This window comes from Arabidopsis thaliana, chromosome 5, assembly GCF_000001735.4.
Source record: "Arabidopsis thaliana chromosome 5, partial sequence".
Classification (NCBI taxonomy): Eukaryota; Viridiplantae; Streptophyta; class Magnoliopsida; order Brassicales; family Brassicaceae; genus Arabidopsis; species Arabidopsis thaliana.
In genome coordinates, this window is record NC_003076.8 from 3,722,931 (window position 1) to 3,748,233 (window position 25,303).

Consider the following 25,303-nt stretch of genomic DNA (forward strand, 5'->3'; position numbering starts at 1 on the left):
CATATACGCAACGTATATTTAATACATTGATGTATTATTCTTTGTTTTATTATCTACATTGTACTAGTTTTATATTTTAATTTAGTTATTAGGTTTTTTTTTGTTCCATTATTTTCTTATTATTAGTTGTTTTACTGTGCCAATTTCAACCTAACAGAGGGAGGTGTACTGGTGCCAATTAGCTTGTGCACAAGGAAATGGTCGGCTGAACCATATATAGCTGGAGTCTGGAGAGGTGAGCTGGCTATCTTTAGAATGCCTTGTTGGAGCGAGGAGGCTTCATTCCAGAAATTTTACATATTGGTTTGAGTGTTAGATATATTTTAAATTAGGTGGATATAAATAATAGAAATTAGGATTTAATACTCTTATAAGTTTTATTTAGAAATTATGAAGAATTTAAAATTTTTGTATTCTAGAAACAAGATCAGGTACGCCTAAACTCTATTCGATCATTTTTTGTCTCAAGGTAGCTAAATAACACGGAATGCATTTAAGCAGCTTATGTGGTTTCATTGGTTGATATCAAGCGTCTAAATCGATCAGTTTCAACAAATGGTTAAGCCATCTAACTAGCTGTTTAGATGGTTGGACGAGTGATTAAGCCATTTTTTTGCTCAATCAAACGGTCTAGATACTCAAAACGTTCTAATTCTTATGCAAAATAATTTATTAATATGCATATACCTATGTATTATCTAATTTATTTTGTTAGATATTTTCTGCTCTATATTAAATTGTAGAATAAGCTAATTAAAGTGAGCGCAACTTTGGATAGTAGTAGTATTTTATAATCTATATAAATTATATAGCCATGTAGTGTAAATTGTCAAATGTTTATTGTAATTTTCTTTTAAAATTTATCTTTTTCAACACTATTATATGATTGTCTATCAACTATTCGATACCTATAATCGCTTAGACATTACACGTTAAATTACTACCTATTGTCTAGCACTTTTTGCATATTATAATAATACTCAACATTACTAAATCAAGTAGCACTAACCCAAGATATTTGTACAAAACAATAATTAAAAGCATCCTCCTTGAAATAGCAACCGGCAAAAAAAGGTTTTCCACAAAGAATATTGTCTTTTAAAAGGCAATGCTTTGATTAATACGGACGTATTAGAGTTTATAAAATTGTATGTTGCTATTGCCATGGGTCTTTGCTGTTCTCATTATTGTCCTCTTTTTTTTTTTTTTTGCTTTGTGATCTTTTTACATATATACAATAAAAAACATTAATTATTATATGTTAATTCAACATACAATAAAAGTATATATTCTTCATAATATATCAATTTTAATTTGTTAATACAGAAAGATAATGGACGAAAAAGAAGATAATGGACAAAAGATTTGGAGATATAATGGTACATGCACATTCATAAGATTCTAAATGTATATTTCTATGTTTTTAGGTAGGATACAATTGTCTCAAACGTTAAACTTTTGGCGTTCATATGTTTTAATAGATAAGCAAATCACATTTGCAATTTAAAATTCTACATAAATTTTATCATTACAAAGTAAACGCACATTGCATTTGGCGTTTGCTGTTATAGTTTACATAACCGGATGAATACGCCAAATAACATGCATGGCTGACCGACCGTTAAATCAGTTTTCTAGCCTAATATTTATTAGTTTATTCTAATGATTTATATATGTAAATTCAACTCTAATTAATGGTCACCGTCAATTAAATTAGTCCACTAAACGTGATTAACCTGCCGACTTACTTGATCCGTAGATATTTAGACCAAAGCATATTAGTGGAGAATTTCAAGTGGTTCAGATACCCTTTAATTTTTCAGCATTTGTAAAGTCATTTTTGACGATTTTGGTCGAAATCTAAAAATAAAGTACTAAAGGAGTCAATAATTCCTTTTCCGTTTTTGGAGTTTAGCATAGTCCCATCATTAGACACAGATAAATTTGATTTAAGAATTTCAATACCTCACAAAAGATATGCAAGAAAGTTATGTCGGATCCACTCTAGATTTGCGTGGTATACTGTCGTTAATAAAACCTAATGAATTAATTTAATTATTCGTTAATAGTTAGTGGGGAATATATAGGTAGGGGCTACGTTTCGTGGATATAAAATCCAATGAAACCGTCAAGTTATTATGAACCAAAATCAACTCAATCTGACATTGATCGAATCATATTAAACTAGGTGAAGGGATGGTCTACACTAACTTAGTACTAATTTTCTTTAGCAGTCTAGTTTTAAGTTAGGTTAAGGGATGGTCCTGAACTAATCTGATATTTAGTGAGGTGTTTAAATAGAAAACATATATCGGTTTGCTTGTACGAGTCAGGTTACCTCTTTTGAATATATTCCCTGATTACGAAGAATTATCTCACTCGGGGTCGGAACTCTGATTGCTGAGTCAAATTTTTATATAGTTGTATATTTTGTTCATGCTTTTACTATTGATCATAGATTTGCTAAAAGAACGTGGAATTAAGCGCTGCTAAAATCCATTAATCCGTTAATAATATCCACCAGAAAAAAAAAAAAAGATACTATATAAAAGGCAATGTAAACATGAAACAGCTAGAGAGAAAAAAAAACACGTAACAACTAATTAACTGTTATACAATGTCATTTTTTCACTCTATACATTGACTAAAAAAATGGAATATTATATATAAAAATCATGATATATAATTAACAGATAAGAATATGAATCATTGTTCCATGTCCCACCCTCTCGTAAGAAAGTCTTAAGGTGTAAATCCAAAATCTTTAATATGTTTTAAACGGTGTCAGTGACATCATTACTGTATTTGTTTGGTAAATGGTAACAACAGTCTCTATCTTTATCTTTAACCAGAAAAAGACACTAGTCTTTATCCTGGACGAAGCTTGTCGTTGTATATCTTATTATAAACAAGATATCATGTTGTAATCTACAAAAACTTTTGGAGTTTGCAAACTATTAGACACATTTTACATTTTATTAAAGAGATCAGCATAATTGATATGTAACCTCAAGTAGCATAACAATGACTAAGACAGTTTAATTTCATGGATATTCCACTTTAGACCAAGTAGTTTATGGATCATCACATCTCTTTTTCATGATTATAATTATCCTAAAAACGAGATGTTGGAAGTTAAAAAGATATGCCTGTGACAGGACTAAATATGTCATATTATGATCATTCGTCATTCTTGTCATATAGATTCAAATAAATATTAAGCTAGCCTACATTTATTTTAGGGGTAATTACTTTTTCGTGTCAACTAGTTCCTTTTAGTTTTTTAAGCTACATTTACATTTCGTCTTTCGAAAATAACATTCTCATTTTGCTTTAACAGAATTACCCTTGAATTAATTTGTCTTTTTAAACATTGGACGTTAAAAAATAAAAATGTCGATGGATGCTGTTCACATTTGTAGAGTAATAATTAACGGACATTCTCAGTTCGAAAACTTTTAACAAACTTTCAACACTTTTCAAAATTTCTTGTTTATTATTGTAGTATATATTTCCAATAATATCACTATAAACTTTAGTTCTTTAGAAACTTTTTCAGTAAGTTTTATTTCTTTCACACGTTTTTAGAAACTTTAAACTTTCATAAGTTTCTCATGTAAAACATTGCAAGTCGTTTTCATCATTCAGTGATAGTTTTCAATTTTTTTTGTGTGAATAAAAAAATAAATCTAAATCTTAGATGACAAAATCTAAACTCTAGCTCCAAATGATCATCTTATATCTTGAGAACAAAAAAAATCATAAACCCTAATACCAAAATCTTAAATCCTATTTAGCTTCTTAATTTAAGCACAAGCAAATAGTGACGCCACAACGGTGGTGGTACGACAAAAGTTCGGCTATAAAGAAAATTGGATGTGGAGACATAAAATGAAGAGAGGAGGAACTCCCTTTAGGGATCCAAGTTATATGTGGAAATTAAATAGATGCTCATTCATTTTAATATTAATCTATTTCTTGATATATACATTCTTTTTTATTTGATGATCATTATGAAATTTTGATAAATTAGTCTTTAATCTTAACATATCGTAGAATAAGAACACAAACAAAAAAAAGTCATCTGTGGAGCTGGCTAATCAGATCTGAATTTATCATAAGCCTTTCTCTTTTTAATTCTAAAATAGAACGAGTTGTATGATATTTGTGTGGCCTATATTGTCTAACAAATTTTTTAAAGTGGGAAATTATGGTCATTAACATACTAATAGATGATAATAAAGTATTGCATGGATGTACATATGTGGCTGTGTATTGTTTGCGTCAGCTTGGACAAGTTGCTCTTGCTTTGTGTTTTCCCTCATTTTTTACCCTAACTCACATTCTCCGTTCCATTTATGTCGACAAAACAAAAATGAATGGGATAGTGAGACTCTAATTTACAATTAATGGTTAAAGATATTTCCTATAATTTTAAAAAAAAAACTTTTTTTGTCAAAGAAAACAAAAACAAAAACATTGAACAGTTTTTTAAATTTTGATGATTTGCATTATTACAATATCATAAAGTTAGTGGACTTTTATTTATCGCTTATTCATTTGATGATACTTACAAAAAAATCACTTTATTTTCCCTTCTTTTCCGACAAAAAAACCCGATATTTATATATTACAAAAAAAAAACACAAATAGAGTTTTGTACACGTATCATTATGGAGCTCACACCCGCTCCAAAAAAAAAAAAAAAAAAAACCTTTCTTAGCTAACACCAAAAAACTCAAAAAAAAAACAAAAACAGCAAAGGGTTTTAAAAACGTGATTAAACAAAACATTATGGCAATGATACAAAATAAACTGTTTTAAACAAAACATTATGGTAATGATACAAAATAAACTGTTAGAGATCCCATGACAAGCCATGGCCAAAATTAGGGCTAATTCCGTGACCATAGTTATCTTCGGACGACTGTCCCCACGGCGGCGGATATAAACAGTAGTCAACTGAGTCATAGAAGACAAACTCGTTCCCAAGGTTAGCCGAGTCGACGTCGTAACTCGCCCCGAGACTTGGAAGCTCCACAATCTCACCGAGCTCCTCCGACTCAGTCCTCGAGAGGTCCATCACCAACACAAGAGACTCGAGCGAAGACGTAGAAGACAAAGACGACGACGAAGACGTGGAAGATGAAAACGACGTCGTCGGTTCCATGTGAGCTGCTTTAAGAGCTGCTGTCTGAATGTCTCGAGGGCTTAATGAAACGGGTCGAGGGAATGAGTCAGCGAGTTCAGGGAAGTTTAGTATAGCGGCCGTTCCTTTAATGCTCAGAGCCGCCACGTCGTGTGCACGCGCCGCCATCTCCGGCGTCGGGAAAGTTCCCAGCCAAATACGTGATTTCTTCCTCGGCTCACGAATCTCCGACACCCATTTTCCCCAGTTCCTCATCCTTACTCCGCGATAAACAGGGTGTTTACCGGAGTCTCTCCCACGTTTAGTCTTCTTCTCGCTTTGCTCAGCTTTGCTTTTGTCACTCACTGAGTCAGACTCCGAGTTAGGGACAAGAAGCTGAGTTACTCTCTCCGAGCGGAGGCTGTAGTATTCCTCTGCCATTGTGTTAGCTTAGGCACAAGTATCGTACAAGTCTATTATTCTGATTGCTTTTTTCGATTCGGATCCCGAGATTAATGCAAATAAAAAGAAATAGCTAGGCTTCAGGGGGAAAAATATATAAGTTTGAGAACTATTCAAAATGAGGAAAAAAAACAGGGCAGTGAAGTGTGATGAAGAAATGAGAGAGAAACTTTGATATGAGAAGAGAAAAATGTTGGTAAAATTTTGGCTATCATTTCTCAGTCACTCAAAATATTTATATATGCATTAATATATTTGGGTACGGGTTAGAAGAGAGGGAATGGGACCAAAAACAATGCAATAAGTCTAATTGAATAAAGGAAATGGACCCAGTGGCTCCATTTATTTTTGTTTTTCTCACAGACCCACTCTATTTCTATATTGTGAATATATTGTTATTAGTATAAAACGACACACTTGGGGTCACTGTTTGCTTTAATATTTTTCCCGGTTCTTAAAATCTCATTATGCAACTAAATTAGGAAAACAAAATACTTTTCAGTATATTAAAAGATTATGAGACGACCATATTTAGAAGGGCAGTGTTGAAAAGAGATTTTGTCTCGGCCGGGTACGTAAATTATATGAAAGTTGTCTCCGAGATGAACATGATGAGACAAGCCTTTTTTGTTTTGTGTGGTAAGATAATTTTCACCTCAGTTTTACTGTTTAATTATCCTTTACCTTGATCTTCGACTCATTGGATCATACATTCCTATTTACATATTGGTATATATATATGCTCATCATGTGAAGGCAATATGTATCCACATATATGATATGCCATAATTGCAATTTAGTTTTGATCAGAATTAATATACATATTATTTACACGGATATAGAGTTATTGTCTTTCAAATTTTGATTTTCTATAAACATATTATATGAATGTCAACAGTTTTTGAAGATTTATTCAGGAAATTTTTTTAGTAAGTATCATATGTTTACTTTAGTTATATATATCGAGGGCTAATTAAAGGAACTTGTCTTAACCAATAAACCATATGCTTCGAGGCTAAATTTTAAATTTTGGAGAAATTTGTAACTGAGTGTTTTTTTTCGAGACACCAAATGGTGTGTGATTAATTGCACAATTTGTACTGATTTCATTTGAGAGGATATTTTATACTTAGACTTGAAAAGGTGTACTAAAGGGGGTTTAACCGTAAGTAAATTGATAATTAATACCTCTGTCCTGGTCTTAGAAAATATATGGGCGTAAGACCCATAAAAGAAAGAAATCTACCAGCCAATTGATATTAATTAGGTTAAAGTTGCTTCCAAACTAAAAAAAAAAGCCCCCAAAATTAGAGGTACAATATTGCAAATAAAGAAAAGAAGTTTGTAGAGGAAACTTCAAGAAATTTTAAGGGACAATAACTTGTTCAATCATGGGGTCGTATTTGCGTACCTATAAGGAAGGACGAGTGTCTGTCAAATATACACATACACTAAAGTCTTTTAATAATCATGCCAAAAAAATGTCTCTTAATGACGAAAAAATAATGTCTCTTAATAATCATTTTGGATTTTTCACAAGTAATAGCAATGTCTAAGTACTTGCAATGAAGAGAATTGTTTGTATTTTCGCCTCTCGTTTCAGCAATACGTATATGCATTTTATATTGATCATATACGTAATACTAATTAACAATAATATTGATCATCTTAAGTTTACTAAAAAAAAAAAAAAACTGGTCAACAAAGGTTTTAGAGTTTACAAGTTTCTAATTCAAAAATTATTGACATGAATATATTGACTCTTGCTTTATATTTATCCTAGTTAAACAGATTTTATGTGAGATTCTTACAAGTCTATTTAAGACGAGAACGAAAATAGTTTAATTGTTTTGAAAATATTGTTAGAACACGAGAACAGTTTATGAAATCAATCGGATTACAAAACCATTAAATAATTTTGAAACCTCTATTTAAAAGTCAAAACTAACTAGTAATGAATGAAAAAATAGAAAAAAAGAAAAATTATTCACTATATTTCAAAATATAAGATGTTTTAATTAAAAAAGAACTTTTTTTTATTTTTAAAACCTTTATTTTATATTTGATTTAATAAAATTCAACTAATAATATAAAATACTGCATAATATAAATGGTCACAAATAACAAATATATTTAAATTATCTATAAACTTGGAAAACATCTTGTAATATGAAACCAAATAAAATGTCTAAAACATCTTAGATTTTATCAGCTATAAAGGATTTAATTTTTTTTTGGGTAAGGATCTTTAAAGGATTTTAATTATGCTATTTGCCTTCGTATCCGTTATTCCATTTTACAAGATTGTTCAAGCTTCTTTTTACTCATTTCAGACACTGACCATTAATGAAGACCTTCGCAATAAACGAAGCAGACCCACTTGTAAATAGAGGGGAAAAAACATCTTTATGTAATTTACTTTATTTTATTTTTGGTCAATTTTATTTGTGTTTATTTAGGCAGACAAAACCAAATATCTATATCTTCCGACTATGGTTTTATTAGGCAAAATAAAATAAAATAAAATACAGAGACTATAAAGGCGATTTTTTTTCAAAGGGTCCAAAATAAGCCTTTTGGAAATAGAACTTTTCATCTTCTTCTTCTTTCTTTTTTATACAGGAAAGAGACATGTTCTTGGTTTGTGTTCTCGTCATTTGGTAAGATTTTAGAGATATATAGTACGGTCAAAGAACGTTAAATAAAAAGAAAAGGGGTCAAAGAACGTTAACAAACAAACATTATAGGGTCTGAGTTCAATTATTATACAATCTCTGGTATTTTCTTACGATTTTGTGAACTCTTTTTTTTTTTTTTTTTTTTAACGATTTTGTCATAATTTGTATTGGATAGATCTGTGATGGAATTTTATTTAGTTTTACAGAAAATCAAGCCAAGTCTGTTAAACAAATTTTTTCTCAATTTTTGAATATTAAATTTTTCAACTGCAACATTTTTTTACAAAATGTACACTGATATTTTCCCATTTATTTTACCACCTCACATCATTTTTTTTTTTTTTTTTTACGTTTCTGATAAGGCATAATAATATTTTGTAAGTTTCTTACAGTTTATTTCACCCGTTTCTATCACGTAAGTTGTCCTATCGTTAGACCATCCCAACTACAAAAACTAAAGTGATAGTAGATGGAATACTAATTAGACTTGAGGTGGCTTAATTAATTTTACGGAGGTATACATTGTGTTGTTTTCAGACGAAAACACATTTATATTGAAGTTAGAGAATATACATATATATGCTCTCCAGATTCTTCTCTGACGAATAAGCATAGAATTAAATTGAAGTTAATATCATATGGTGTGTAGTTTTATTCCCTATTCAACATATATATGTATCACTATCTTGTGTATGTTCCATTGAGAGACAAAAATTGACAGACAGAGAAAAATAAGACACGTCGAGATGTAGGACATTTACTCTTAACATGTTTTTGCTTTAGAGAGTATAGTACTAGTCAACGAAACACGCAAATGATTGTCATTATGACCCATAAAAATCTTGAATTGCTAAAAGTATTCTAATTAATCAAATATTGGTCGATGAAACATGGAAAACGATATTAATCTGCTTCGCTATCTTTGTTGATTTAACAACGTAATATATGCTGATGAAAAATACAAAAACGTACGGTATCAGTTAATTAGTTCAAAACCCCTCTTTGTATCATTGCGGTCGTTATCGTATCATATTTTGGATTCGACCTTGATAATACGTGTCAGCTATTTCATTTTAGATTGGGACTGACAAAAATAATTAAGAATCATGACTCGTTGTCATGAAGATTTTACATAAATTTAAGATTTTATTGGTTTTAGAATAAATGAATTTAGTATAATGTACAAATTTGTTGAAAAATCTAAAACACCGACACGACTGTGTGATGGAGATAATAGGAACATTAGCCCGAATACGACGATTATACGACCAATTGTCACGCGAGCTTAGCAATATTGGTTAATTCAGATGAATTAGCACGAAATTATTTGATAAGTAAAATCAAAATCAAGTGCACGCAGTTACGAATCTTGGTGGTCAATTAAATAACGGAATACATAAGATATTTTTCATTTACTCTACAGAAAATTATACACTCATGATTCCCTATAATGGAAGAGAAAAACAGTCGACAAAAAAAATAACCTACATCATATACACTCACATCAGTATTATAGAAAGTCATATTATTGGGATTGACGATGTATGAGTAATCGTTTGATTGCTACTATTTATTTTAAGATTGTTGATAGATAAGTGTGACCAGTCTTAAAAAAGACTGTGACCACTCTAGGGAATTCATTTCATTACCGTTATAAAAATCATTTAATAAGATTAGACCTTTCGATGTATTAGATGATTCTTCAATTACCTTTTTCTAATCCATGACACACATATATAACTATGACAGGTTAAAATGATGAAAAGTTAGAAATCATAAGATTGTGTAAGAGACGGACAAAACATACAAAGAAAACATGATCCTGACTCAAAAAGTACATCAAATATCAACAGTCAAAATTCACCATCACCATTTATTGTTGCCCACTTCTAGTTTTTTTTCTTTCATTTACACCCAATTTTTCGGCAGAGAAAACAAATCATTATTGAAAGAAGATATTCAGGGAAATTGAAGAAGGTCTTGACTATTGAGTGCCTGACTATTTCGACAGCTTCAGTCCTGCTGCTAGTTTGTCACATGCAATTGCTTGTTTCATGATATAGTAGCCGCACAGTGACTTTGATCAATATTTTCCAAAAAGTTGTTTTTAGAGGCACACAATTAAAATCTTCTGAATTTTATATTGGTAGATGACATTTTCGGCTGTGTAATAGAATTTGTTTCTAAGTCGTTTAAGAGAAACAAATGGTTAGAGATTAGGATGGTTTGAATATGAATATATTAACTAAAACTGAATATTTCTTGAAAAAATTAACCAAACAAATTTTCAAAAGTTTAGCTCCTAATTAAGAAAAGAGATGGCGAAAGAAACATTAAACATATAGATTCTGTAATCTTGTGAGATGAAACTTGTCAGGAAAAGTGATGCTGTGTTCATGAAAGATCAAATGATTAAGGATATAAAAAAACTATGGAAGACTCATAGATATGAAAATTTGATCAATTCAAAAGTTATACTATTCATGCTTTACTAAAACTTTATACTGAACTATTGTGTCATGGTACATCCTCAATCATGAACAACATTTTGAGCATATACAGCAACGATCTCTGAGCACTTTATTCGATTTTTTCCTAATAACAAGTTTGTATGGTTTACACTTTCCTTCTCTTGTGGCTTAGGATGAAATCATCATCATCATCGTCATCATCATCGACGACTTTCTTCTTCTTTCTCGCATCTAAACCGTTGTTCTTGGATGCAGATGTTCTTTGAGAACTCTCCGCTTTACTAGAAAACGTTGGTGCCGATTTACTCGGTGTCCCCATTCGAATTTGCTTCATTTTTCTCTGCTTTTTCTCAAAGGCTCGCTTCGCCTTTTCGGGAGACAACATACCATGTTCCATAAGCCTGATTCAACACATTTATAACCATTCAAGTTTTAGCTATAAATGAGCCAAGACAATGTACTAGAAGTTCATCATAATGACTTGTCAATAGTGTTTTTCTCACCAGAACTCAGCCATTTCACTCCCAGGTATTTGTTTCGACAAGGATTCATAGAATATCCTCAAGGGCTCTCTCTGCAAAATGCAAAAGACAGATAAACCAAGAATCAAGAGCATGATCATAAAACAGAGATCTAATAAAGCAATCATTAAAGATGTCTAATAACCTCTTCAGGAGGATCAAACTTTTGTCCAGCTAATGAATAAACCTTCTTCTCTCTTTTCGCTTTCCCTTTCACCAAGCTTACTGTTGCAGATGTTGTTTTCGCTTTCACCAAGCTCACTACTGTAGATGTTGTTTGCGCTTTCCCTTTCACCAAGCTCGCTGCTGCAGATGTTGTTGCTATGGTTTTCACTGAATTTATAGGTACTTTGGGCTTTGCCTTCACAAAAGTTTTGCAGAAAATATGTTACAAGTTCGACCTAGAAACCAAAATATCCGAAAACCACGTCATGATGAAAACTTCGATCTACAACGAATCCGAGTCTTAACAATAAAATTTTCCACAGAAGTTTTATCTAACAATGAACAATCTACAATTCGATGCACTCCTTTAGAGCTAGATCGGCTTTAATCCTTAAGGAATTTATAAAAATCAGAGAACCCAAATCAGAAACTTGCGATCAAAAACTTTAACACAAGAGTTTTCCCGATTGATACCTCGGATTTCGCCGTGACGGTAGAAACAGAGGATCTGGGTTTAGAATCCGACATGATCGGTCTGCTAGAGGTCGCGATCTTCTTTTTGTCCTTAATAGACGGATCGATCTTGACTCTGGAAGAAAGAGAAGAAGACGCATCGCGTGGCTCGCTCTTAGCTGAACTAGGTCTCTCCTGTGTCGCCATGAAAAAGCTCAGATTAACCTGAAGTTCAGCTCAACTACTTTTTCTGCTTGAAAAATCCGACAATGATTCCTTGAGCAAAGAGAGATGCAATCTTCCGATTAAGTCTTGCCGCTTTCCTAGTTATGTAATGAAACGGTAAAAACTGGAAAGTTAAAAACGAACGATTTGCGGTTACCATATTAACGGTAATTTAAAAATTTACACGAGGAATAATAAACACTCACCAATTGGAGGTTTTACACCTTTTTTTTACAAAGTTGTAAAAATTTGTTGAATGATGAATCTTTTAAAAGAAATAAGTATATAATTGTGGTAATCAATAAAAGTAACCAGATTATTTTCTTAATTTTGAAATACTTTGATTAAATACTAATTTTTAACCTTTGAAAAAGTTTTACAAGTTCATTAACTTAACAATGGATCTATTTGTAATCAAGTCCAATTGGCTAATATGAATCAGTAATCTACAAAATACAATCTTCCGGAGACGTAGTTAATTATTGGCAAGTAGCAAAGGCCAAACCAAAACCCTTGTCAAACCTAATTAATCTGGCTAAAACGTTTGAAAAACTCGGTTATACCAAACCGAATGAAGAATCATATGAAATATATCATACCGAACCGGTTCACCATCATGCCACATGAAATGTTTTTGAACCTTCAAAACCCTCTTTTGCATCTCCACGTATCTCCTCACCGGAATCGATATCAGAATCTTCCTTAGATTCGGGATCTCTTTCTCCGGCACAAACACTGCGAAAGATTCCCAATTCAGAATCTCAAGAAACGGTGGCACAAAGTTATCAGAGATAATCACCGGAACACAACCGTACAAAATCGACTCAACCACTCTAGGGCTATTAACCTCGTAACCTTTAGCGCAAACGCAGAATCTGCTGCGTTTCATGTAACGGATGTATGATTTATGATCGATACGATTAAAGATCTTCATATCTTGTTCAGGTCTCGATGACCATTGGTTAAGCAAGATGGGTCTAACGTAACCGTGCAAGCTCCCGGCGAAAAAAGCGAGGATGGTTCGCTTGGAAGGGCGGCTACCTCCAATTTTTCCGTTTGGATTTTGCAAAGAAGAGACTTTAGTTTCCGGCAAAGAAACATCTTTTCCGACCACAAAGTCTATGCCAACATCGGCGTTACAGAGTGCTCTGATGCAGTTTATGTACGGTCCCCTAGTCTCGGTTGGAGCCTATAACAAATGTGAAATTATTTTTTTCTTAAAATCTCATTAAGAAATTTTCTTTTAGTTTTTTTTTTCTTCCATTTTTCATAAAATATGTATTAAAATGGATGCAAACTAGATGCAAACAAGGCTAGAGTACAAATGATGCTAACATTTATATATGATCAACAAATGAATTTTGTTAGAGTACTTAAATTATGGTTTTATTTGAAAGATACACTTTATTCTAGCTTGTAAAACCAAACAAAAACTATATAGGTTTTTAAAGCACATACCCAGTCATGGCAAGCGGTGAAGAAATGATCGGAGCCACAAGTTCTATTCCAGGAAGGGTAGTTGGAAGCGATGAGATCAATGTAGTTTCCAAGATATTTAACAAGATTATTACGACTGTGAGAGTCATGAACGTAAAGTTTCTGTTGAAGAATTCTTGAACTGAAAGGTATGTAGAATAAATGAGCTTTGGTGGGATCTTTTGTCAAGAATCTATGGCTACTCTCCATTAGTTTCATAAACCATCCTTCTGATGCGTAAATCCCTTCCATTATTGCCTCAGGCTGATGGAAAATTGGTCTATCCCCTTCCGAGTAGACATACACTTTCAGAGTTTGTTCCATTAGCTCATAGCTCCTGCAAGAGATGGATCATTTATAACCAATTGTGTTTTTCTCTTTTTTAGTAAAAAACATGCATTATTCGGAATTGAATTTGGGTAGCGACAAATCAACGGTACTAACACAAAAAGTGTTTGTTTCAAATTTAAATATTGTTTGCACTTGCATCATGTTTTTTTTTTTTTTGTCAAAAACACTTGCATCATGTAGTTCCACATATTTTGTAAGAAAACACAATTTTCATGATTATTGTTTCCGTTTCAAACGACCACCAATAATAAACACTAAAATATGGTGTTCTCTTTTGAAAATAAAACACTAGAATTAGACCTTTGCTATTCTCTGTCCTTATTATATATGTATTGCTAGATTGGTTAATATAGATGTTAGACCTTTTGAAGATGGATATGTTGTGGTAGAGAGGTGCGTAAAGAGTATCATCTTTCTTGACCAAAGCCGCTTTCTTGATCTTGTCTCTTGCAGTTTTAAGCTCTTGGTCCACTTTTGATCCCCAGAGAGGTGCCTATGAACATGAAAAATGTAGAAAACAGGGAATGAACGAGTGTCGATGAGTAATAAGGATTTAGAACTTGCGGTAAAAACTTAATAACATTTGCATACAAGTGAATTTTTTGGATCATTATGCCGCTTCAATATCATATTGTTCATCTGCTTTATTGATATGACAATTGATGGTGGCTTTGTTATGCTCCTATGGGGATATTTCTTGCGGATTTGAGGAATCTTTGGTTGAAGAGGATGCAGAGAACTTGCAGTTTCATTGCTTCTTCTACGTTGTCCAGAAGCTTCTATTTTGTGAGAATCATTCAGAAACTTGTGCTCAGAACTCTTCAATACCTCTGTAGTTCTGTTATACGGTTTAAGCCCGGTGGATGCTTCTTGAGATGCAAGAAACGTTTCATTTTCAGCACTTTTAGTCGTATCATTGGATTTTCTGAATTCAGAAATAGTGCTGTTTCCAGGTGAAACAATAGATAGTAGTACTGGAGAGAGCTCAAAATACTGAAGGCCTGAAACGAAGGCAACAACCAGAACCATGAGAAGAACAACTCTACAGGTTTCCACTTGGCCTATAAACCGCAAAACCCGACTTTGATCCATCAAAACCTGGAAACAAATTATTACCTTAGATTTCCAGTGATATAAATGTATCTCTTCTTCCTGAAATAAGTTGCAGAAACAGAACTTGATCACTTACAGAGATATCAGGTAAGAGCTTGAGATGATGTTTGTTGATATATAGAACTGTCGAATCTGAGCGTTTCTTTGAAGTTACTTGGAGTGATCATCAGGAGAGGAAGATTCAGACAAATAATTAACAGGCAAAGAGACAAGACAAGGCAATCGATGGCTTTAAATTTTGTTCAATCAAAGTCTTGACTAATTATGTATTTTTGTAGATATTTTGTATTGGACTGATAAGCCAACAAGGTATGATAATAACTTTTCTCAAATTATCAGAAGACACCCCTTAATTATCTATGTTTGATCAATTATGACCCATAGTTTTATTTTTTTAAGAGCAGCCTCTGTTTTTTTTTTCCTACTATTATTTTTGCAACATTTAAACCATACCTATGAACCTATAATAATATATATATTAAGAGCATCTCCATCGGGAGTTTCTGGATCAGAATGTCTATTAAAACAGAATAAAAAATTCGAAAAAGGTGGAGAGAGAGTAAAAACGTTTCTCATTTGAGAAACTCAAAGAAACCTATTTTTGCTTTTGTTTTGTTTTGATTGGTTCAAAAAATAATAAAAAAATTAAATAATAAAATAATAATAAAATTTATATTATTTTATAAAATTGGGTTTCTCACCGATGGAGATGGTCTAACCACTCTGTTAACAAAGTACTAAACTTTGTTAGTGGTTAAGTTGACCTGATTAGTATACATTATATCTGAATGTAGTAACTACACAATCCAAGAAAAACAATGAATGTATAATTTAACGTTCGATATGTATATATGAATTTCAGTGTCAGCGTTTGCGTCCCGCACTCTCCTCTGCAACGTGATCCAAGCATCGGAAGTTGCGAATTTCTGTGTTTCCCACAAGAGAAATTAAATCCTCAGCATCATGGTTTTTTTTTTTGTAAATTTAATATTCTTGTATTAGTATAAAAATATTGTTGTTGTTAAATGTACAGTACCTTGTTTAAAATTATAGTATTAACAATTAATCAATCACATAACAATCAATCCTTTAATTAACATCCTCAACATGGCCGTTGGCTCGTGCCAACCCCATCCTCCACTTCCTCATCAACGTAAGGAGCTAAATTCAAATAACAATTACCGTGGCAGTTCTCGTTATTATCACCAACATTAGGATTCTTACTCGATCTATTTGCTGGCCACCGTGCACGGCATACCACACAGATGGCCGGCCGCCGTCCACGACTCTTTCTCCACGCCAGCATGCATTCATCATGAACCTTGTTCTTGCATACTCTGCACTTCACCACCGCGGTTTCCTTCTCCTTCCCTCCACCATTTCCACCGTCTACGTTTTCTATTGCGATAATATCGTCTAGACATATTGGACATGTTGCCGGCTCTTCATCCACCTCATTTTCCTATTCAATATAACAAATGATATATGCATGTAAGATCTATTTATATCCCCTAAAAGTAAAGTAAAATTTTATTTAAAACATTGGTTATTTAGGAGTATTTGTTTAGCGGTGTAAAACAATACATGTAGTTTAGATATATTTTTATGTAAAACGACGTAATAAATTTTTTTAACAACCATTTCCCATTACAACGACGACAATTATATTCGTACAGGGTAAAAGAAGATTACCATTTTACTGGTGGAGGAGGATGAGTTAGTAGTATAGCCGGGTTGAGAAGTGGTGGCTGGGAAAAGCTGAAGAAACCGTTGTTGGAGGCGGAAACTGGCGAGGCAGTCAGGCCGTGTCGGGGCAGAGAAGAGGTGGAAGAGGAGGCATGTCCGGAGTCTCCGTTGCCTGAGACACTTATCGTCGAGAGGAATTCCAAGAACTCGGATTAAGACAAACAAGATGTGTTTGCACGGCTTCTTACGGTCGGGACAAGTGCAAGTAGGTGTGGCCATTAGCGTCACTGTGTAGACGTTACACGTTGCACCAAGAACGTGAAAAGTTCCTGCATTAGGACGGTGGAGAAGACGGATCCGGTGACGGAGAGCTCGAAGTATCCTATCTGCCACCGGTTGAGCCAAGAAATGCCGTTGGTCACGGTTACTTACGTACGGGGATATTTGATTGGATCCGACAGATTCCATGATTTTTGAGAATTCCGTTACGGCAGTTGGAGAATTTATGCGAGATATATATATTCGTGTTAAGTATATAGGTACAGTTACTTATACATACACGTCATGTAATCTGTGCGGAGATTCTTTGTATGAAACGTTGGCACACGTGTGGAATAACGGCGACGTGTAGGAGATCACAAAGACGGCGTTACACGGAAGGTAAAGTTTACTTGGTTTACTGGATCGAAAATTAAACAATTTTAGACGTCGTGTGGTTTTTGGTATGACTGTGGGACATCATGCCGTTTGTCTGTCATTGACTTTTTGTTTGATAACGTCGTCGTTTTTGGTTAAACCTCGAAAAACCCCTCTCTCTCTTTCTTGCTCTTGTTAACCTAGAAATCAAAATCTCAGCTTCACCATTCGTTTCGTTTTTCCGGCAAAATGGCTTCACGATGTCGATCTTTGTCAAAACCAGCGTTTTCTGCGTTTAGATCTGCAATGAACAAGCCATCTATTCGTCCCAAATCGGCTTCATCATTCATCGGCGTCCCTCCTTCGCCTGGATTTTCGAGGTAAAACGGATTTGAGTTGGATTCGTATTCGTGAGTTCTCGATTGATGTAATTCATAAAAGGTTTTGTTTTTGGATTTGACAGGCCGATTGGTCAGCTGGGTTCGCTTCAATCGTTGCTTCCATTGTACAGTGCGGTGGCTTCAGCTAGATTGACTTCGTGCCTGGGTATCGATTCACAGAATTCTAGGTCATTAGCTCAGGGTATGCTCTGCAGTGCGAATCCAGGAGTTTGATATTCTTCCAAATGTTTTGTGTTTAGTATATCTGTAAGCAACTTTTTTTTTTAAAACTCTTTGATCTTTGCATAGCTTCGAACTTGCATGTTGTTTACTGTTGGTAGTATCAAATCAGAGACCTTTGATTCTCCTAATGCAGAATCTGTAGCAGTGTATAGTTTTGAAATTGCTTTAATTGGATAGCTCTGTGAAACTTTAATACCCATCTTTGCAAAAATGAGCATTGACACTGAACTCAGAGAATTGTCGTAGATATCTGACTTTTTGCCGTATCAAAAATTGTATGATCTTGCTTTCCCATTCCTTTCACATTGTTCAATTTCACTAGGGCTATTGCGGTTTTCAGAACTTCAGTTAGTGTTTGCAGGGACATAGGTTCTTTGGTTACACAAACACTAATTGAAAACTTGTTTTGGCATAAGAATGCTTGTATTGGCTTGAAGATGAAAAATATGTCATGTTGGTGTTACTCTTTCTTCATCTTCTCTTCGTTAAACTTCTGTAGTACTGATTGAAAACAACTGAAACAAGTATGTGTTGAATGCCACATGTTTTCTAATGTATTTTTGGTGTCTCGCATGTTTTTTGCAGAGCTTGGCTTAAGCGTGCCTCGATAATGAGACCAGACTCGAAGAAAATGGATTCGAGATTCTCCGCATTTTAGATTTGCTGGTCTATTTCAGTCACTCAGATCAGTTTCTGTTTTCTGGATGATAAAACACTCTTCTTTCGTTACCGCATCCAATTAAGTTCACAATTTCGTTTGTGAATTTCTATCTTCAACACATCAAAGATTGAACAATAACAGTCTCCTTACTATGTCATTGGTGTTCACAAGTTATGATTTTAGTATTTGATTATTGGCTAGCTTTTATTTTCTTAATTGTGTATATGAGTTATTCAAAATTTGATTCCTATTTAAAATGAAATATGTGTCATCTATCACATGAGTCATGAGACGTCCAAACTTCTGGAAGTAGTAGATAAACGCCTTGCCGTTTCTTGATATGTAAACGACGTGACGTCTGATGTGATTTCAAACAAACCTTTACCAGCTCTTCTACAGCACGGAGAGATTCGTCGGAGATAGCAAACATGGAGAAGAAACGCGAAGGAGTAATCGAAGGAATGAGTCGGATCGTATCAGATCCTTACTACTTCCTCCATTTCATGGCCTTTTTCTCTTACCTCCCGATTCGTAGCTCCGCCGCACCGTACACTTCTCATCGACTCTTCGACAGAGAAATCCAAGCATTTCTAGCGTTTCTTATGTTTTCCGCCATTAAGGTTTGAATTTTGCTTAAATCTCTAACTTCATTGTTTCCTGTTTCACCGATTTCGTTTTTGTAGATGGTGAGGGAGGAAACATGGGAAGCTTTCGTTGCTGATAGTTTACTCTATGCTAAGGTAACTCTAGCTGATTTCAGATTCTTTGTCAGTCACTTTTATGATTCATGTGAAATCTACTGATTACACATTTTCTTTGCCTAGATCTTTCTTATTGCGGTTTCGTTGATTATGGATTATCGAGTGGCGGTCTGGTTTAGTATCATATTTTCAGGTCAGCTCAATTTCTATATCTTGATTAAATATATCTGAAAATATATGGGAGATGCAGATTTGAAGTTTGATTGATTTGAATGTTTCCTTTTGCAGTTATATATCTATTAGCTCAACAACCAGCATTTAGTAAACTAGGTATGGGAAGATTCTTCAAGTTCTTGCTTTAAGTTGTGTTTTTGTAAAATGCTTAAACGTTTTGCAGGAACTGCGAAGAAGCTAACACCTATGCAGTTGGAGGATTTGTTATCAGATGGTAACACAACAAAATACTGGTTGGTATGTGGCTACTTGGCTTTATTCTTCTACTTGATAATGTTGTTGATCTTTTCAAGTTAGTGAGCTTGTGATAGCAGATGATACAGTTGATAAACCAAGGACTAGTTTTTTTGGTAGCTAAAATGATTTGATTATGTTTAGCAGTGCTTACACTCAGATTCTAGTAAAGCATAAGGTCTATGAAGCTAGATTTATATAGCCTCCCCTTACTATTTTGACATCAAATTTTGTCCCTTTTTTTTGGTTAGGTGTCAAACCAATTAAGAAACAGAACTGATCTGCAACATCTTAATTAGTGAAAGCTCAAAAGGGTACTGTTGTAACTATTATTTATGATGATGTGCTTTCACACCTTTTGCAGATAGAATTCTTTGCATGTAGTTCATCCAAGTGTGTTCGTTCTAGCCGTTGCTTTCCTGAGCTCTCCATCACGTAAGCTTTGTGTAAAGAAAAAATATCCCAATTTCACTGTTTGTCTAAAGATACACGCTCACTCACCTTCCATTTCTTCAGGTACTCGAATAATCTTTTGTCTTTTGGAACTGTCGATCTTGGACTTTTCCCTAATACTGCGGCAAAGTTTGGAATATCTCTTGCTGGTAACAGTCCTTGGCGAACTCAATTATTTGCACAAATTTAGAACACATTGAGTCTTTGTTATGGGAAGCAACTGATATCAGTGTTGTGTAACATATGTAGGTGGAATGTCTCAGCTTCCCACATACATATTGTTTGAAAAGGGTGTCGAAGTTTCTCGGTTCCCAGACTTTTATGTTGACGCTGCACCTTCTTTACCCATAACCAAGGTTTGCTTCGACCCACTTGCCAAGAAATCAAATTTGCAACGGCTGCAAGGCTTTAATGTAATCCCTTAATGTTGATATTGCAGAAACTTTTGTGTCAACATTTTGAGCTTGATCGGCTTCTGCTCGACTATATAAACGGAACATAGCTGGAGAAAACGAGTAAACGGATATACGACTATCTGGCTTCTCCTGCAAGAGCAGTATGAACACATCAACACACCATTGGACTACCACATTCGTATGTTTATTCTCTTTTAGTGGGGATATTTGGTGAGGCTCTGCCAGAGAAAAAAGGACAGATTATATTTTAGTGCTATAGAGAGATAGAAAGATTCTGTTGAAATTTTATGGGGATTGAGTTTCGACAAAGAATTCTTGAATACGATGGTAAAATGAAATCTCAATTTCTGACTTTGAAATTTAATGCCTTTCGTTTTCATGACTTTTAAGACTTGTCGGCACTCCCACGTCTCTAATGTACTTCCTATATATCCATGTGTGGACTAAAACTAACATCAATCAAATGAGAAAAAATCGAACACAAAAAAAAAGTTATTTTGATGATAGGAATTAATGATGGATCGTGCGGCGACAACGTTTTCCAAACATTGTGTGTATACCTACCATTTATTTTCGTAAAACATTCCAAAATTGTTATGCAGTGAAAGGAACAATAAACAAGTAGTATGTGATAAAAAGCATCGTTATCTTTAAAAGACGTGTGATTAAGAGTTGATGAACAAGAAAATTATACACTTGGTAAAGGTGTTGCCTAGTGGCAGAGTCTGGTCAACATGTTCCAATGCTTACAAATTCCCAGTTAAGCCATTAATTAATGATTGATTAAAAATCCCTTGGCTCTGCTTATTTCTACACTTTCTCGTCTCTATCGTTTTATTTACATATATAAGCATATAATAAATACACCATCATATGAAGATTTGTATAATAAATATGAGATTAGTACAATTCATTAAAAAATATAAGAATGTGTCAAAATCTTACTAATCAAATCATCATATAAGGCATACAAGTCTCCATTTAAGGAAATAATATAATTTTTGTTATAAAGAAAATCAGTTTCTCAAAACGCGGTTTTTGAGCCGAGTCGCAAGTAAATTAATTTAAATCATTAAATGTTGGAAGTAACGGACCATATATCCAACTTACCAACGGTTCCCGACCGAACTCACGCAGAAACACCGTATCTGCACCGTCCAAATCTCTGACTTAATCGCTCAACAACATTACTACATGATCTCGTTAGTTCAACAACCAATGAGATATAGCCACGTAGTCACTCACACGATCATCCGCCACTGCATCAGATTAATGAAAACTTCTGATTTTTGTCGTCTTTCTTCTAACTCATTGAAGTATTCACCCCTATAAATTGAGTCCCACCATTTCCCCCAAATTTCTGACATTTTTCTCTGTTACACGCTTTCCTTCTTCTTCTCTTTCTCCGATTTTTATTTTTTTTACTATTTGTGATTTTGAATTTTCCGGCGATGGCGTCAACGTCGGCGGAAATGGACCAATTAACATCAGGCGCGAGCAATCGGATAATATTTATCTTGAGAACGCTTAGGAAGTGTCTCGTCTTCGTTCTCTCTCTCGTCCTTTCTCTTCTCCTTATTCTTCGTCTCCGTCCTCGTCGCCGTGTCTCTCCTCTTTCATCGCCTGAGGATGAGGCTGTTCCGGCTCCTTCGAGGCGATGGAGACGGAAGATGGCGTGGAAGCTGGAGGAGGAAGATACGGCTAGACGTCGTTCCTTAGCGGAAGGCGTTGAGATGGCCGGAGATGGAGAGATCTCTTGTTCGTTGTTTTACGGACGTCGTGGTAACGCTTTATTCTCTCGGTCGTGGTTGCCTATTTCCGGCGAACTTAGGTAAAGCTTCGATTTTTGCATGCACACAATTAGGATTCTCCGATTAAGATTTCGATTTTGACTTTTAGTTTTGGATTTATTTGTGTGTCTTCAGGGGGATTTTGATTATTATCCATGGATTGAATGAACACAGGTGAAAAAAATCAATCTTTTTTTCTTTTCTCTGTTTCTCTGTATTTCGATGAGTTCTAAAATGAATCTGTGAATGGTTTTTAATTTGCAGTGGAAGATATTCTCAATTCGCTAAGCAGCTAAACGCGAGTAATTTAGGTGTATACGCAATGGACTGGATTGGTATGAAGACGAGCTTGTTTTGTTTCTTTTCATTTTCATATTTGTTCTGAAACTGTGGGTCTTAACAGGTCGCAATATGTTTGGTCCAATAACTGTAATTAGGTCACGGTGGGAGTGATGGTTTGCATGGTTATGTTCCTTCTCTTGATTATGTTGTTTCCGACACTGTAAGTTCACAATCTTATAAACATTACTTTTTGGAGATGAAACTAGACAAATGTTCCATTTGAAGTTGCTGATCTCTGGTGGTTTGGTGTCTTGACTTGAATTCTATAGGAAGCTTTCTTGGAAAAGATTAGGTCTGAGAATCCGGGGGTTCCGTGTTTCCTCTTTGGTCACTCTACCGGTGGAGCTGTGGTTTTGAAGGTACCTAACATCGTACCATTGAAGCTCTCTTTAAGGTTCTGTTGTTTACAATGTCCTGATTTATGGTCTACCTTGTGTTATATAGGCAGCTTCATCTCCCTCTATTGAAGATATGTTAGCCGGTATTGTCCTAACATCGCCTGCACTCCGTGTCAAACCCGCTCATCCCATTGTCGGGGTAAGTCGTCTCCTTTGCAGTATTTAAGTTAGATGGTTTTCTCATTTTCGGCTGGAGAATTTAGTAGGTATCATTAACTCTATGTTTCATTGTAGGCAATAGCTCCAATCTTCTCATTGCTCGCACCAAGGTTCCAATTCAAAGGAGCAAACAAGAGAGGCATTCCGGTCTCAAGAGACCCTGAAGCTCTCTTAGCCAAGTACTCTGATCCGTTAGTCTACACTGGTCCGATTAGAGTCCGAACAGGGTATGAGATTCTTCGCATAACGGCTTACTTGACCCGGAACTTCAAATCTGTTACAGTGCCTTTCTTTGTTCTCCATGGTACAGAGGACAAAGTCACTGATCCACTAGCTTCCCAAGACTTGTATAATCAGGCACCATCAGTTTTCAAAGACATCAAACTCTATGACGGTTTCTTACACGACCTTCTCTTTGAACCTGAGCGTGAGGAAGTCGGTCGTGATATCATAGATTGGATGATGAATCGGCTTGACGATGTTAACGGATCAGCAGCTAGCCTCTGGTAAAAGATCAAATGAGACGTCAGAGGTCTTCATCTTCTATAGATAGTTGTGATACAAATGGTGTGATTGTAAAATCAGAAACCAAGTGTAGGAGATACATAATTACATATCACATGGGTTTAATCTATGAATTGTTTGATTTTTGATATTCGCTGTGACGATCTTTTGGGCCTATTTTGAAGGGCATTGTTGCCATTGAGCCTATATGGGTATATGTGATTTTTTTTTTTGGTTTTTGGGCAATGTTATATGTATATAATCAATGTAAATTTGGGTGGATTTTTCATTTTTCTAATTTAAACTTGACCTTCTTTTTTTCTGTCAACTTGAACTTGACCTTTGAAATAGCATATTAAGAAACTTGTTATGGTTATTTTGTTTGATAACTACTTATTATCGTTCTTCTGACCAAATAGAAATTGATATTTTATCTGATATCTTCTATATATTTAAACGGAAGAATTTCTTAAAAATAACCTTTAGTGTGTTCATACTTGCATGTTATTAGAAGATAATTAATCAAAGTATTCATAACAATGCAAACCCCAAATTAGTGTATTTAGAAGAGTGATCGGGAGAGTTTACCAAATGAATGTGACATGTGTGTGTTACCTTTAGTATAAAGAAAAATCTCAGTGGATTAATAGTTTTTAACTAAAAATCTAAGGGACCAATAAAGAGATAGTATTTTTTTTTTTTTGTCATCAATGCAATATGCAATATACACAATAGGAAAATTTCTTATGATTTTTTTATATCAAAAAGATATTAATATTTGTGCTTATTATTTTTTTAAAACCTCAAGTGGATAATAAAGGGAGAAACTTTTAATATAATATATATGAAACTGTTAATAAGAAAGTTATAATAAAAGGAGAAAAACCATTAAAAACAAAAATCAGAACATTAAAGTATTTGAAGAATATATATTTTTAAGAAATTTTTTAACTGGACCAATGCCTAGAAAAAAGGTTTAATGGAGTCAGATGGAAAAAAGAGAAATTTTAAAATTTTATCATATGATTATTACTAATAAGTAATAACCATAAACAAAAAAAGAAAACAAAATTGACAAGTGGATGGAACATCCTTAATTACTGGTGTGTATAAGTAGATCTAACAAGACAAACAAATTATTAGAAAACTTTCCAAAATATTGGTCTGAAATTCATGGATTTCGTTCTCAAAATTCGGCGCATTCATCTTTATACTTTATGTAGTTCAATCTACAGAAACCGTAGGAGAGACGAAATCTTTTAAGGTAATTGAAAGAATAATAACACATATATGTATATAGAGATCCAATTCTTAAAATAAAACTATGAAGATTAATTTACAGTAGTAATTTCAAATCTATTTTCCACAGCTAAATGAGAAGATCATATACGATTGTGTGGATATATATAAACAACCCTCGTTA

General features: G+C 34.0%; 7 protein-coding genes across 15 annotated transcripts; 3 read left to right on the plus strand and 4 right to left on the minus strand.

Moving 5' to 3' along the window:
• Window positions 1-4,522: 4,522 nt before the first annotated feature.
• Window positions 4,523-5,796, minus strand: TINY2 (Integrase-type DNA-binding superfamily protein). The gene has a single exon (NM_121197.3). It carries the CDS (start codon window positions 5,567-5,569, stop codon window positions 4,859-4,861), a length of 711 nt encoding a protein of 236 aa, NP_196720.1. The 5' UTR covers window positions 5,570-5,796; the 3' UTR covers window positions 4,523-4,858.
• A 4,908-nt stretch (window positions 5,797-10,704) lies between these two features.
• On the minus strand, window positions 10,705-12,335 carry AT5G11600 (uncharacterized protein). 2 transcript variants are annotated; one of them, NM_001343204.1, is made up of 5 exons: window positions 12,310-12,335; window positions 11,900-12,201; window positions 11,406-11,621; window positions 11,243-11,313; window positions 10,705-11,140 (listed from the first exon to the last, which is right to left on the minus strand). In NM_001343204.1, the coding sequence occupies exons 2-5, from the start codon at window positions 12,083-12,085 to the stop codon at window positions 10,885-10,887; spliced, it is 729 nt and encodes a 242-aa protein (NP_001318542.1). In that variant the 5' UTR covers window positions 12,086-12,201; window positions 12,310-12,335; the 3' UTR covers window positions 10,705-10,884. The 2 variants fall into 2 exon arrangements, with proteins under 2 accessions (NP_001318542.1, NP_196721.1); NM_121198.4 differs by lacking the exon at window positions 12,310-12,335 and having other exon boundaries at window positions 10,724-11,140; window positions 11,900-12,203.
• Window positions 12,336-12,419: 84 nt separating this feature from the next.
• Window positions 12,420-15,300, minus strand: AT5G11610 (Exostosin family protein). 3 transcript variants are annotated; one of them, NM_203037.1, is made up of 7 exons: window positions 15,120-15,287; window positions 14,522-15,028; window positions 14,293-14,423; window positions 13,562-13,916; window positions 12,951-13,292; window positions 12,484-12,838; window positions 12,420-12,441 (listed from the first exon to the last, which is right to left on the minus strand). In NM_203037.1, the coding sequence occupies exons 2-6, from the start codon at window positions 15,020-15,022 to the stop codon at window positions 12,806-12,808; spliced, it is 1,362 nt and encodes a 453-aa protein (NP_974766.1). In that variant the 5' UTR covers window positions 15,023-15,028; window positions 15,120-15,287; the 3' UTR covers window positions 12,420-12,441; window positions 12,484-12,805. The 3 variants fall into 3 exon arrangements, with proteins under 3 accessions (NP_974766.1, NP_196722.1, NP_001332463.1); NM_121199.3 differs by lacking the exon at window positions 12,420-12,441 and having other exon boundaries at window positions 12,510-13,292; window positions 15,120-15,300; NM_001343205.1 differs by lacking the exons at window positions 12,420-12,441; window positions 12,484-12,838; window positions 12,951-13,292 and having other exon boundaries at window positions 13,360-13,916; window positions 15,120-15,300.
• A 498-nt stretch (window positions 15,301-15,798) lies between these two features.
• AT5G11620 (SWIM zinc finger family protein / mitogen-activated protein kinase kinase kinase (MAPKKK)-like protein) lies at window positions 15,799-17,234 on the minus strand. 2 transcript variants are annotated; one of them, NM_001343206.1, is made up of 3 exons: window positions 16,736-17,234; window positions 16,080-16,505; window positions 15,799-15,969 (listed from the first exon to the last, which is right to left on the minus strand). In NM_001343206.1, exons 1-2 carry the CDS (start codon window positions 17,195-17,197, stop codon window positions 16,146-16,148), a joined length of 822 nt encoding a protein of 273 aa, NP_001318543.1. In that variant the 5' UTR covers window positions 17,198-17,234; the 3' UTR covers window positions 15,799-15,969; window positions 16,080-16,145. The 2 variants fall into 2 exon arrangements, with proteins under 2 accessions (NP_001318543.1, NP_196723.1); NM_121200.4 differs by lacking the exon at window positions 15,799-15,969 and having other exon boundaries at window positions 16,015-16,505; window positions 16,736-17,216.
• A 295-nt stretch (window positions 17,235-17,529) lies between these two features.
• On the plus strand, window positions 17,530-18,897 carry NOXY2 (uncharacterized protein). Of its 3 annotated transcripts, none has more exons than NM_121201.4 (3): window positions 17,530-17,745; window positions 17,829-18,012; window positions 18,574-18,897. In NM_121201.4, the coding sequence occupies exons 1-2, from the start codon at window positions 17,615-17,617 to the stop codon at window positions 17,977-17,979; spliced, it is 282 nt and encodes a 93-aa protein (NP_196724.3). In that variant the 5' UTR covers window positions 17,530-17,614; the 3' UTR covers window positions 17,980-18,012; window positions 18,574-18,897. The 3 variants fall into 3 exon arrangements, with proteins under 3 accessions (NP_196724.3, NP_001078571.1, NP_001332362.1); NM_001085102.2 differs by having other exon boundaries at window positions 17,829-17,947; NM_001343207.1 differs by lacking the exon at window positions 18,574-18,897 and having other exon boundaries at window positions 17,829-18,313.
• On the plus strand, window positions 18,852-21,064 carry AT5G11640 (Thioredoxin superfamily protein). Of its 2 annotated transcripts, NM_121202.4 has the most exons (9): window positions 18,852-19,269; window positions 19,333-19,389; window positions 19,474-19,543; window positions 19,639-19,680; window positions 19,748-19,821; window positions 20,183-20,253; window positions 20,335-20,420; window positions 20,521-20,627; window positions 20,711-21,064. In NM_121202.4, the coding sequence occupies exons 1-9, from the start codon at window positions 19,078-19,080 to the stop codon at window positions 20,771-20,773; spliced, it is 762 nt and encodes a 253-aa protein (NP_196725.1). In that variant the 5' UTR covers window positions 18,852-19,077; the 3' UTR covers window positions 20,774-21,064. The 2 variants fall into 2 exon arrangements, with proteins under 2 accessions (NP_196725.1, NP_001331255.1); NM_001343208.1 differs by having other exon boundaries at window positions 18,852-19,389.
• Window positions 21,065-21,767: 703 nt separating this feature from the next.
• On the plus strand, window positions 21,768-24,268 carry AT5G11650 (alpha/beta-Hydrolases superfamily protein). Of its 2 annotated transcripts, NM_001343209.1 has the most exons (8): window positions 22,050-22,518; window positions 22,613-22,651; window positions 22,742-22,812; window positions 22,915-22,979; window positions 23,089-23,178; window positions 23,264-23,356; window positions 23,452-23,603; window positions 23,687-24,219. In NM_001343209.1, the coding sequence occupies exons 1-8, from the start codon at window positions 22,139-22,141 to the stop codon at window positions 23,700-23,702; spliced, it is 906 nt and encodes a 301-aa protein (NP_001332635.1). In that variant the 5' UTR covers window positions 22,050-22,138; the 3' UTR covers window positions 23,703-24,219. The 2 variants fall into 2 exon arrangements, with proteins under 2 accessions (NP_196726.1, NP_001332635.1); NM_121203.3 differs by having other exon boundaries at window positions 21,768-22,518; window positions 23,452-24,268.
• The last annotated feature ends 1,035 nt before the right edge of the window (window positions 24,269-25,303 follow it).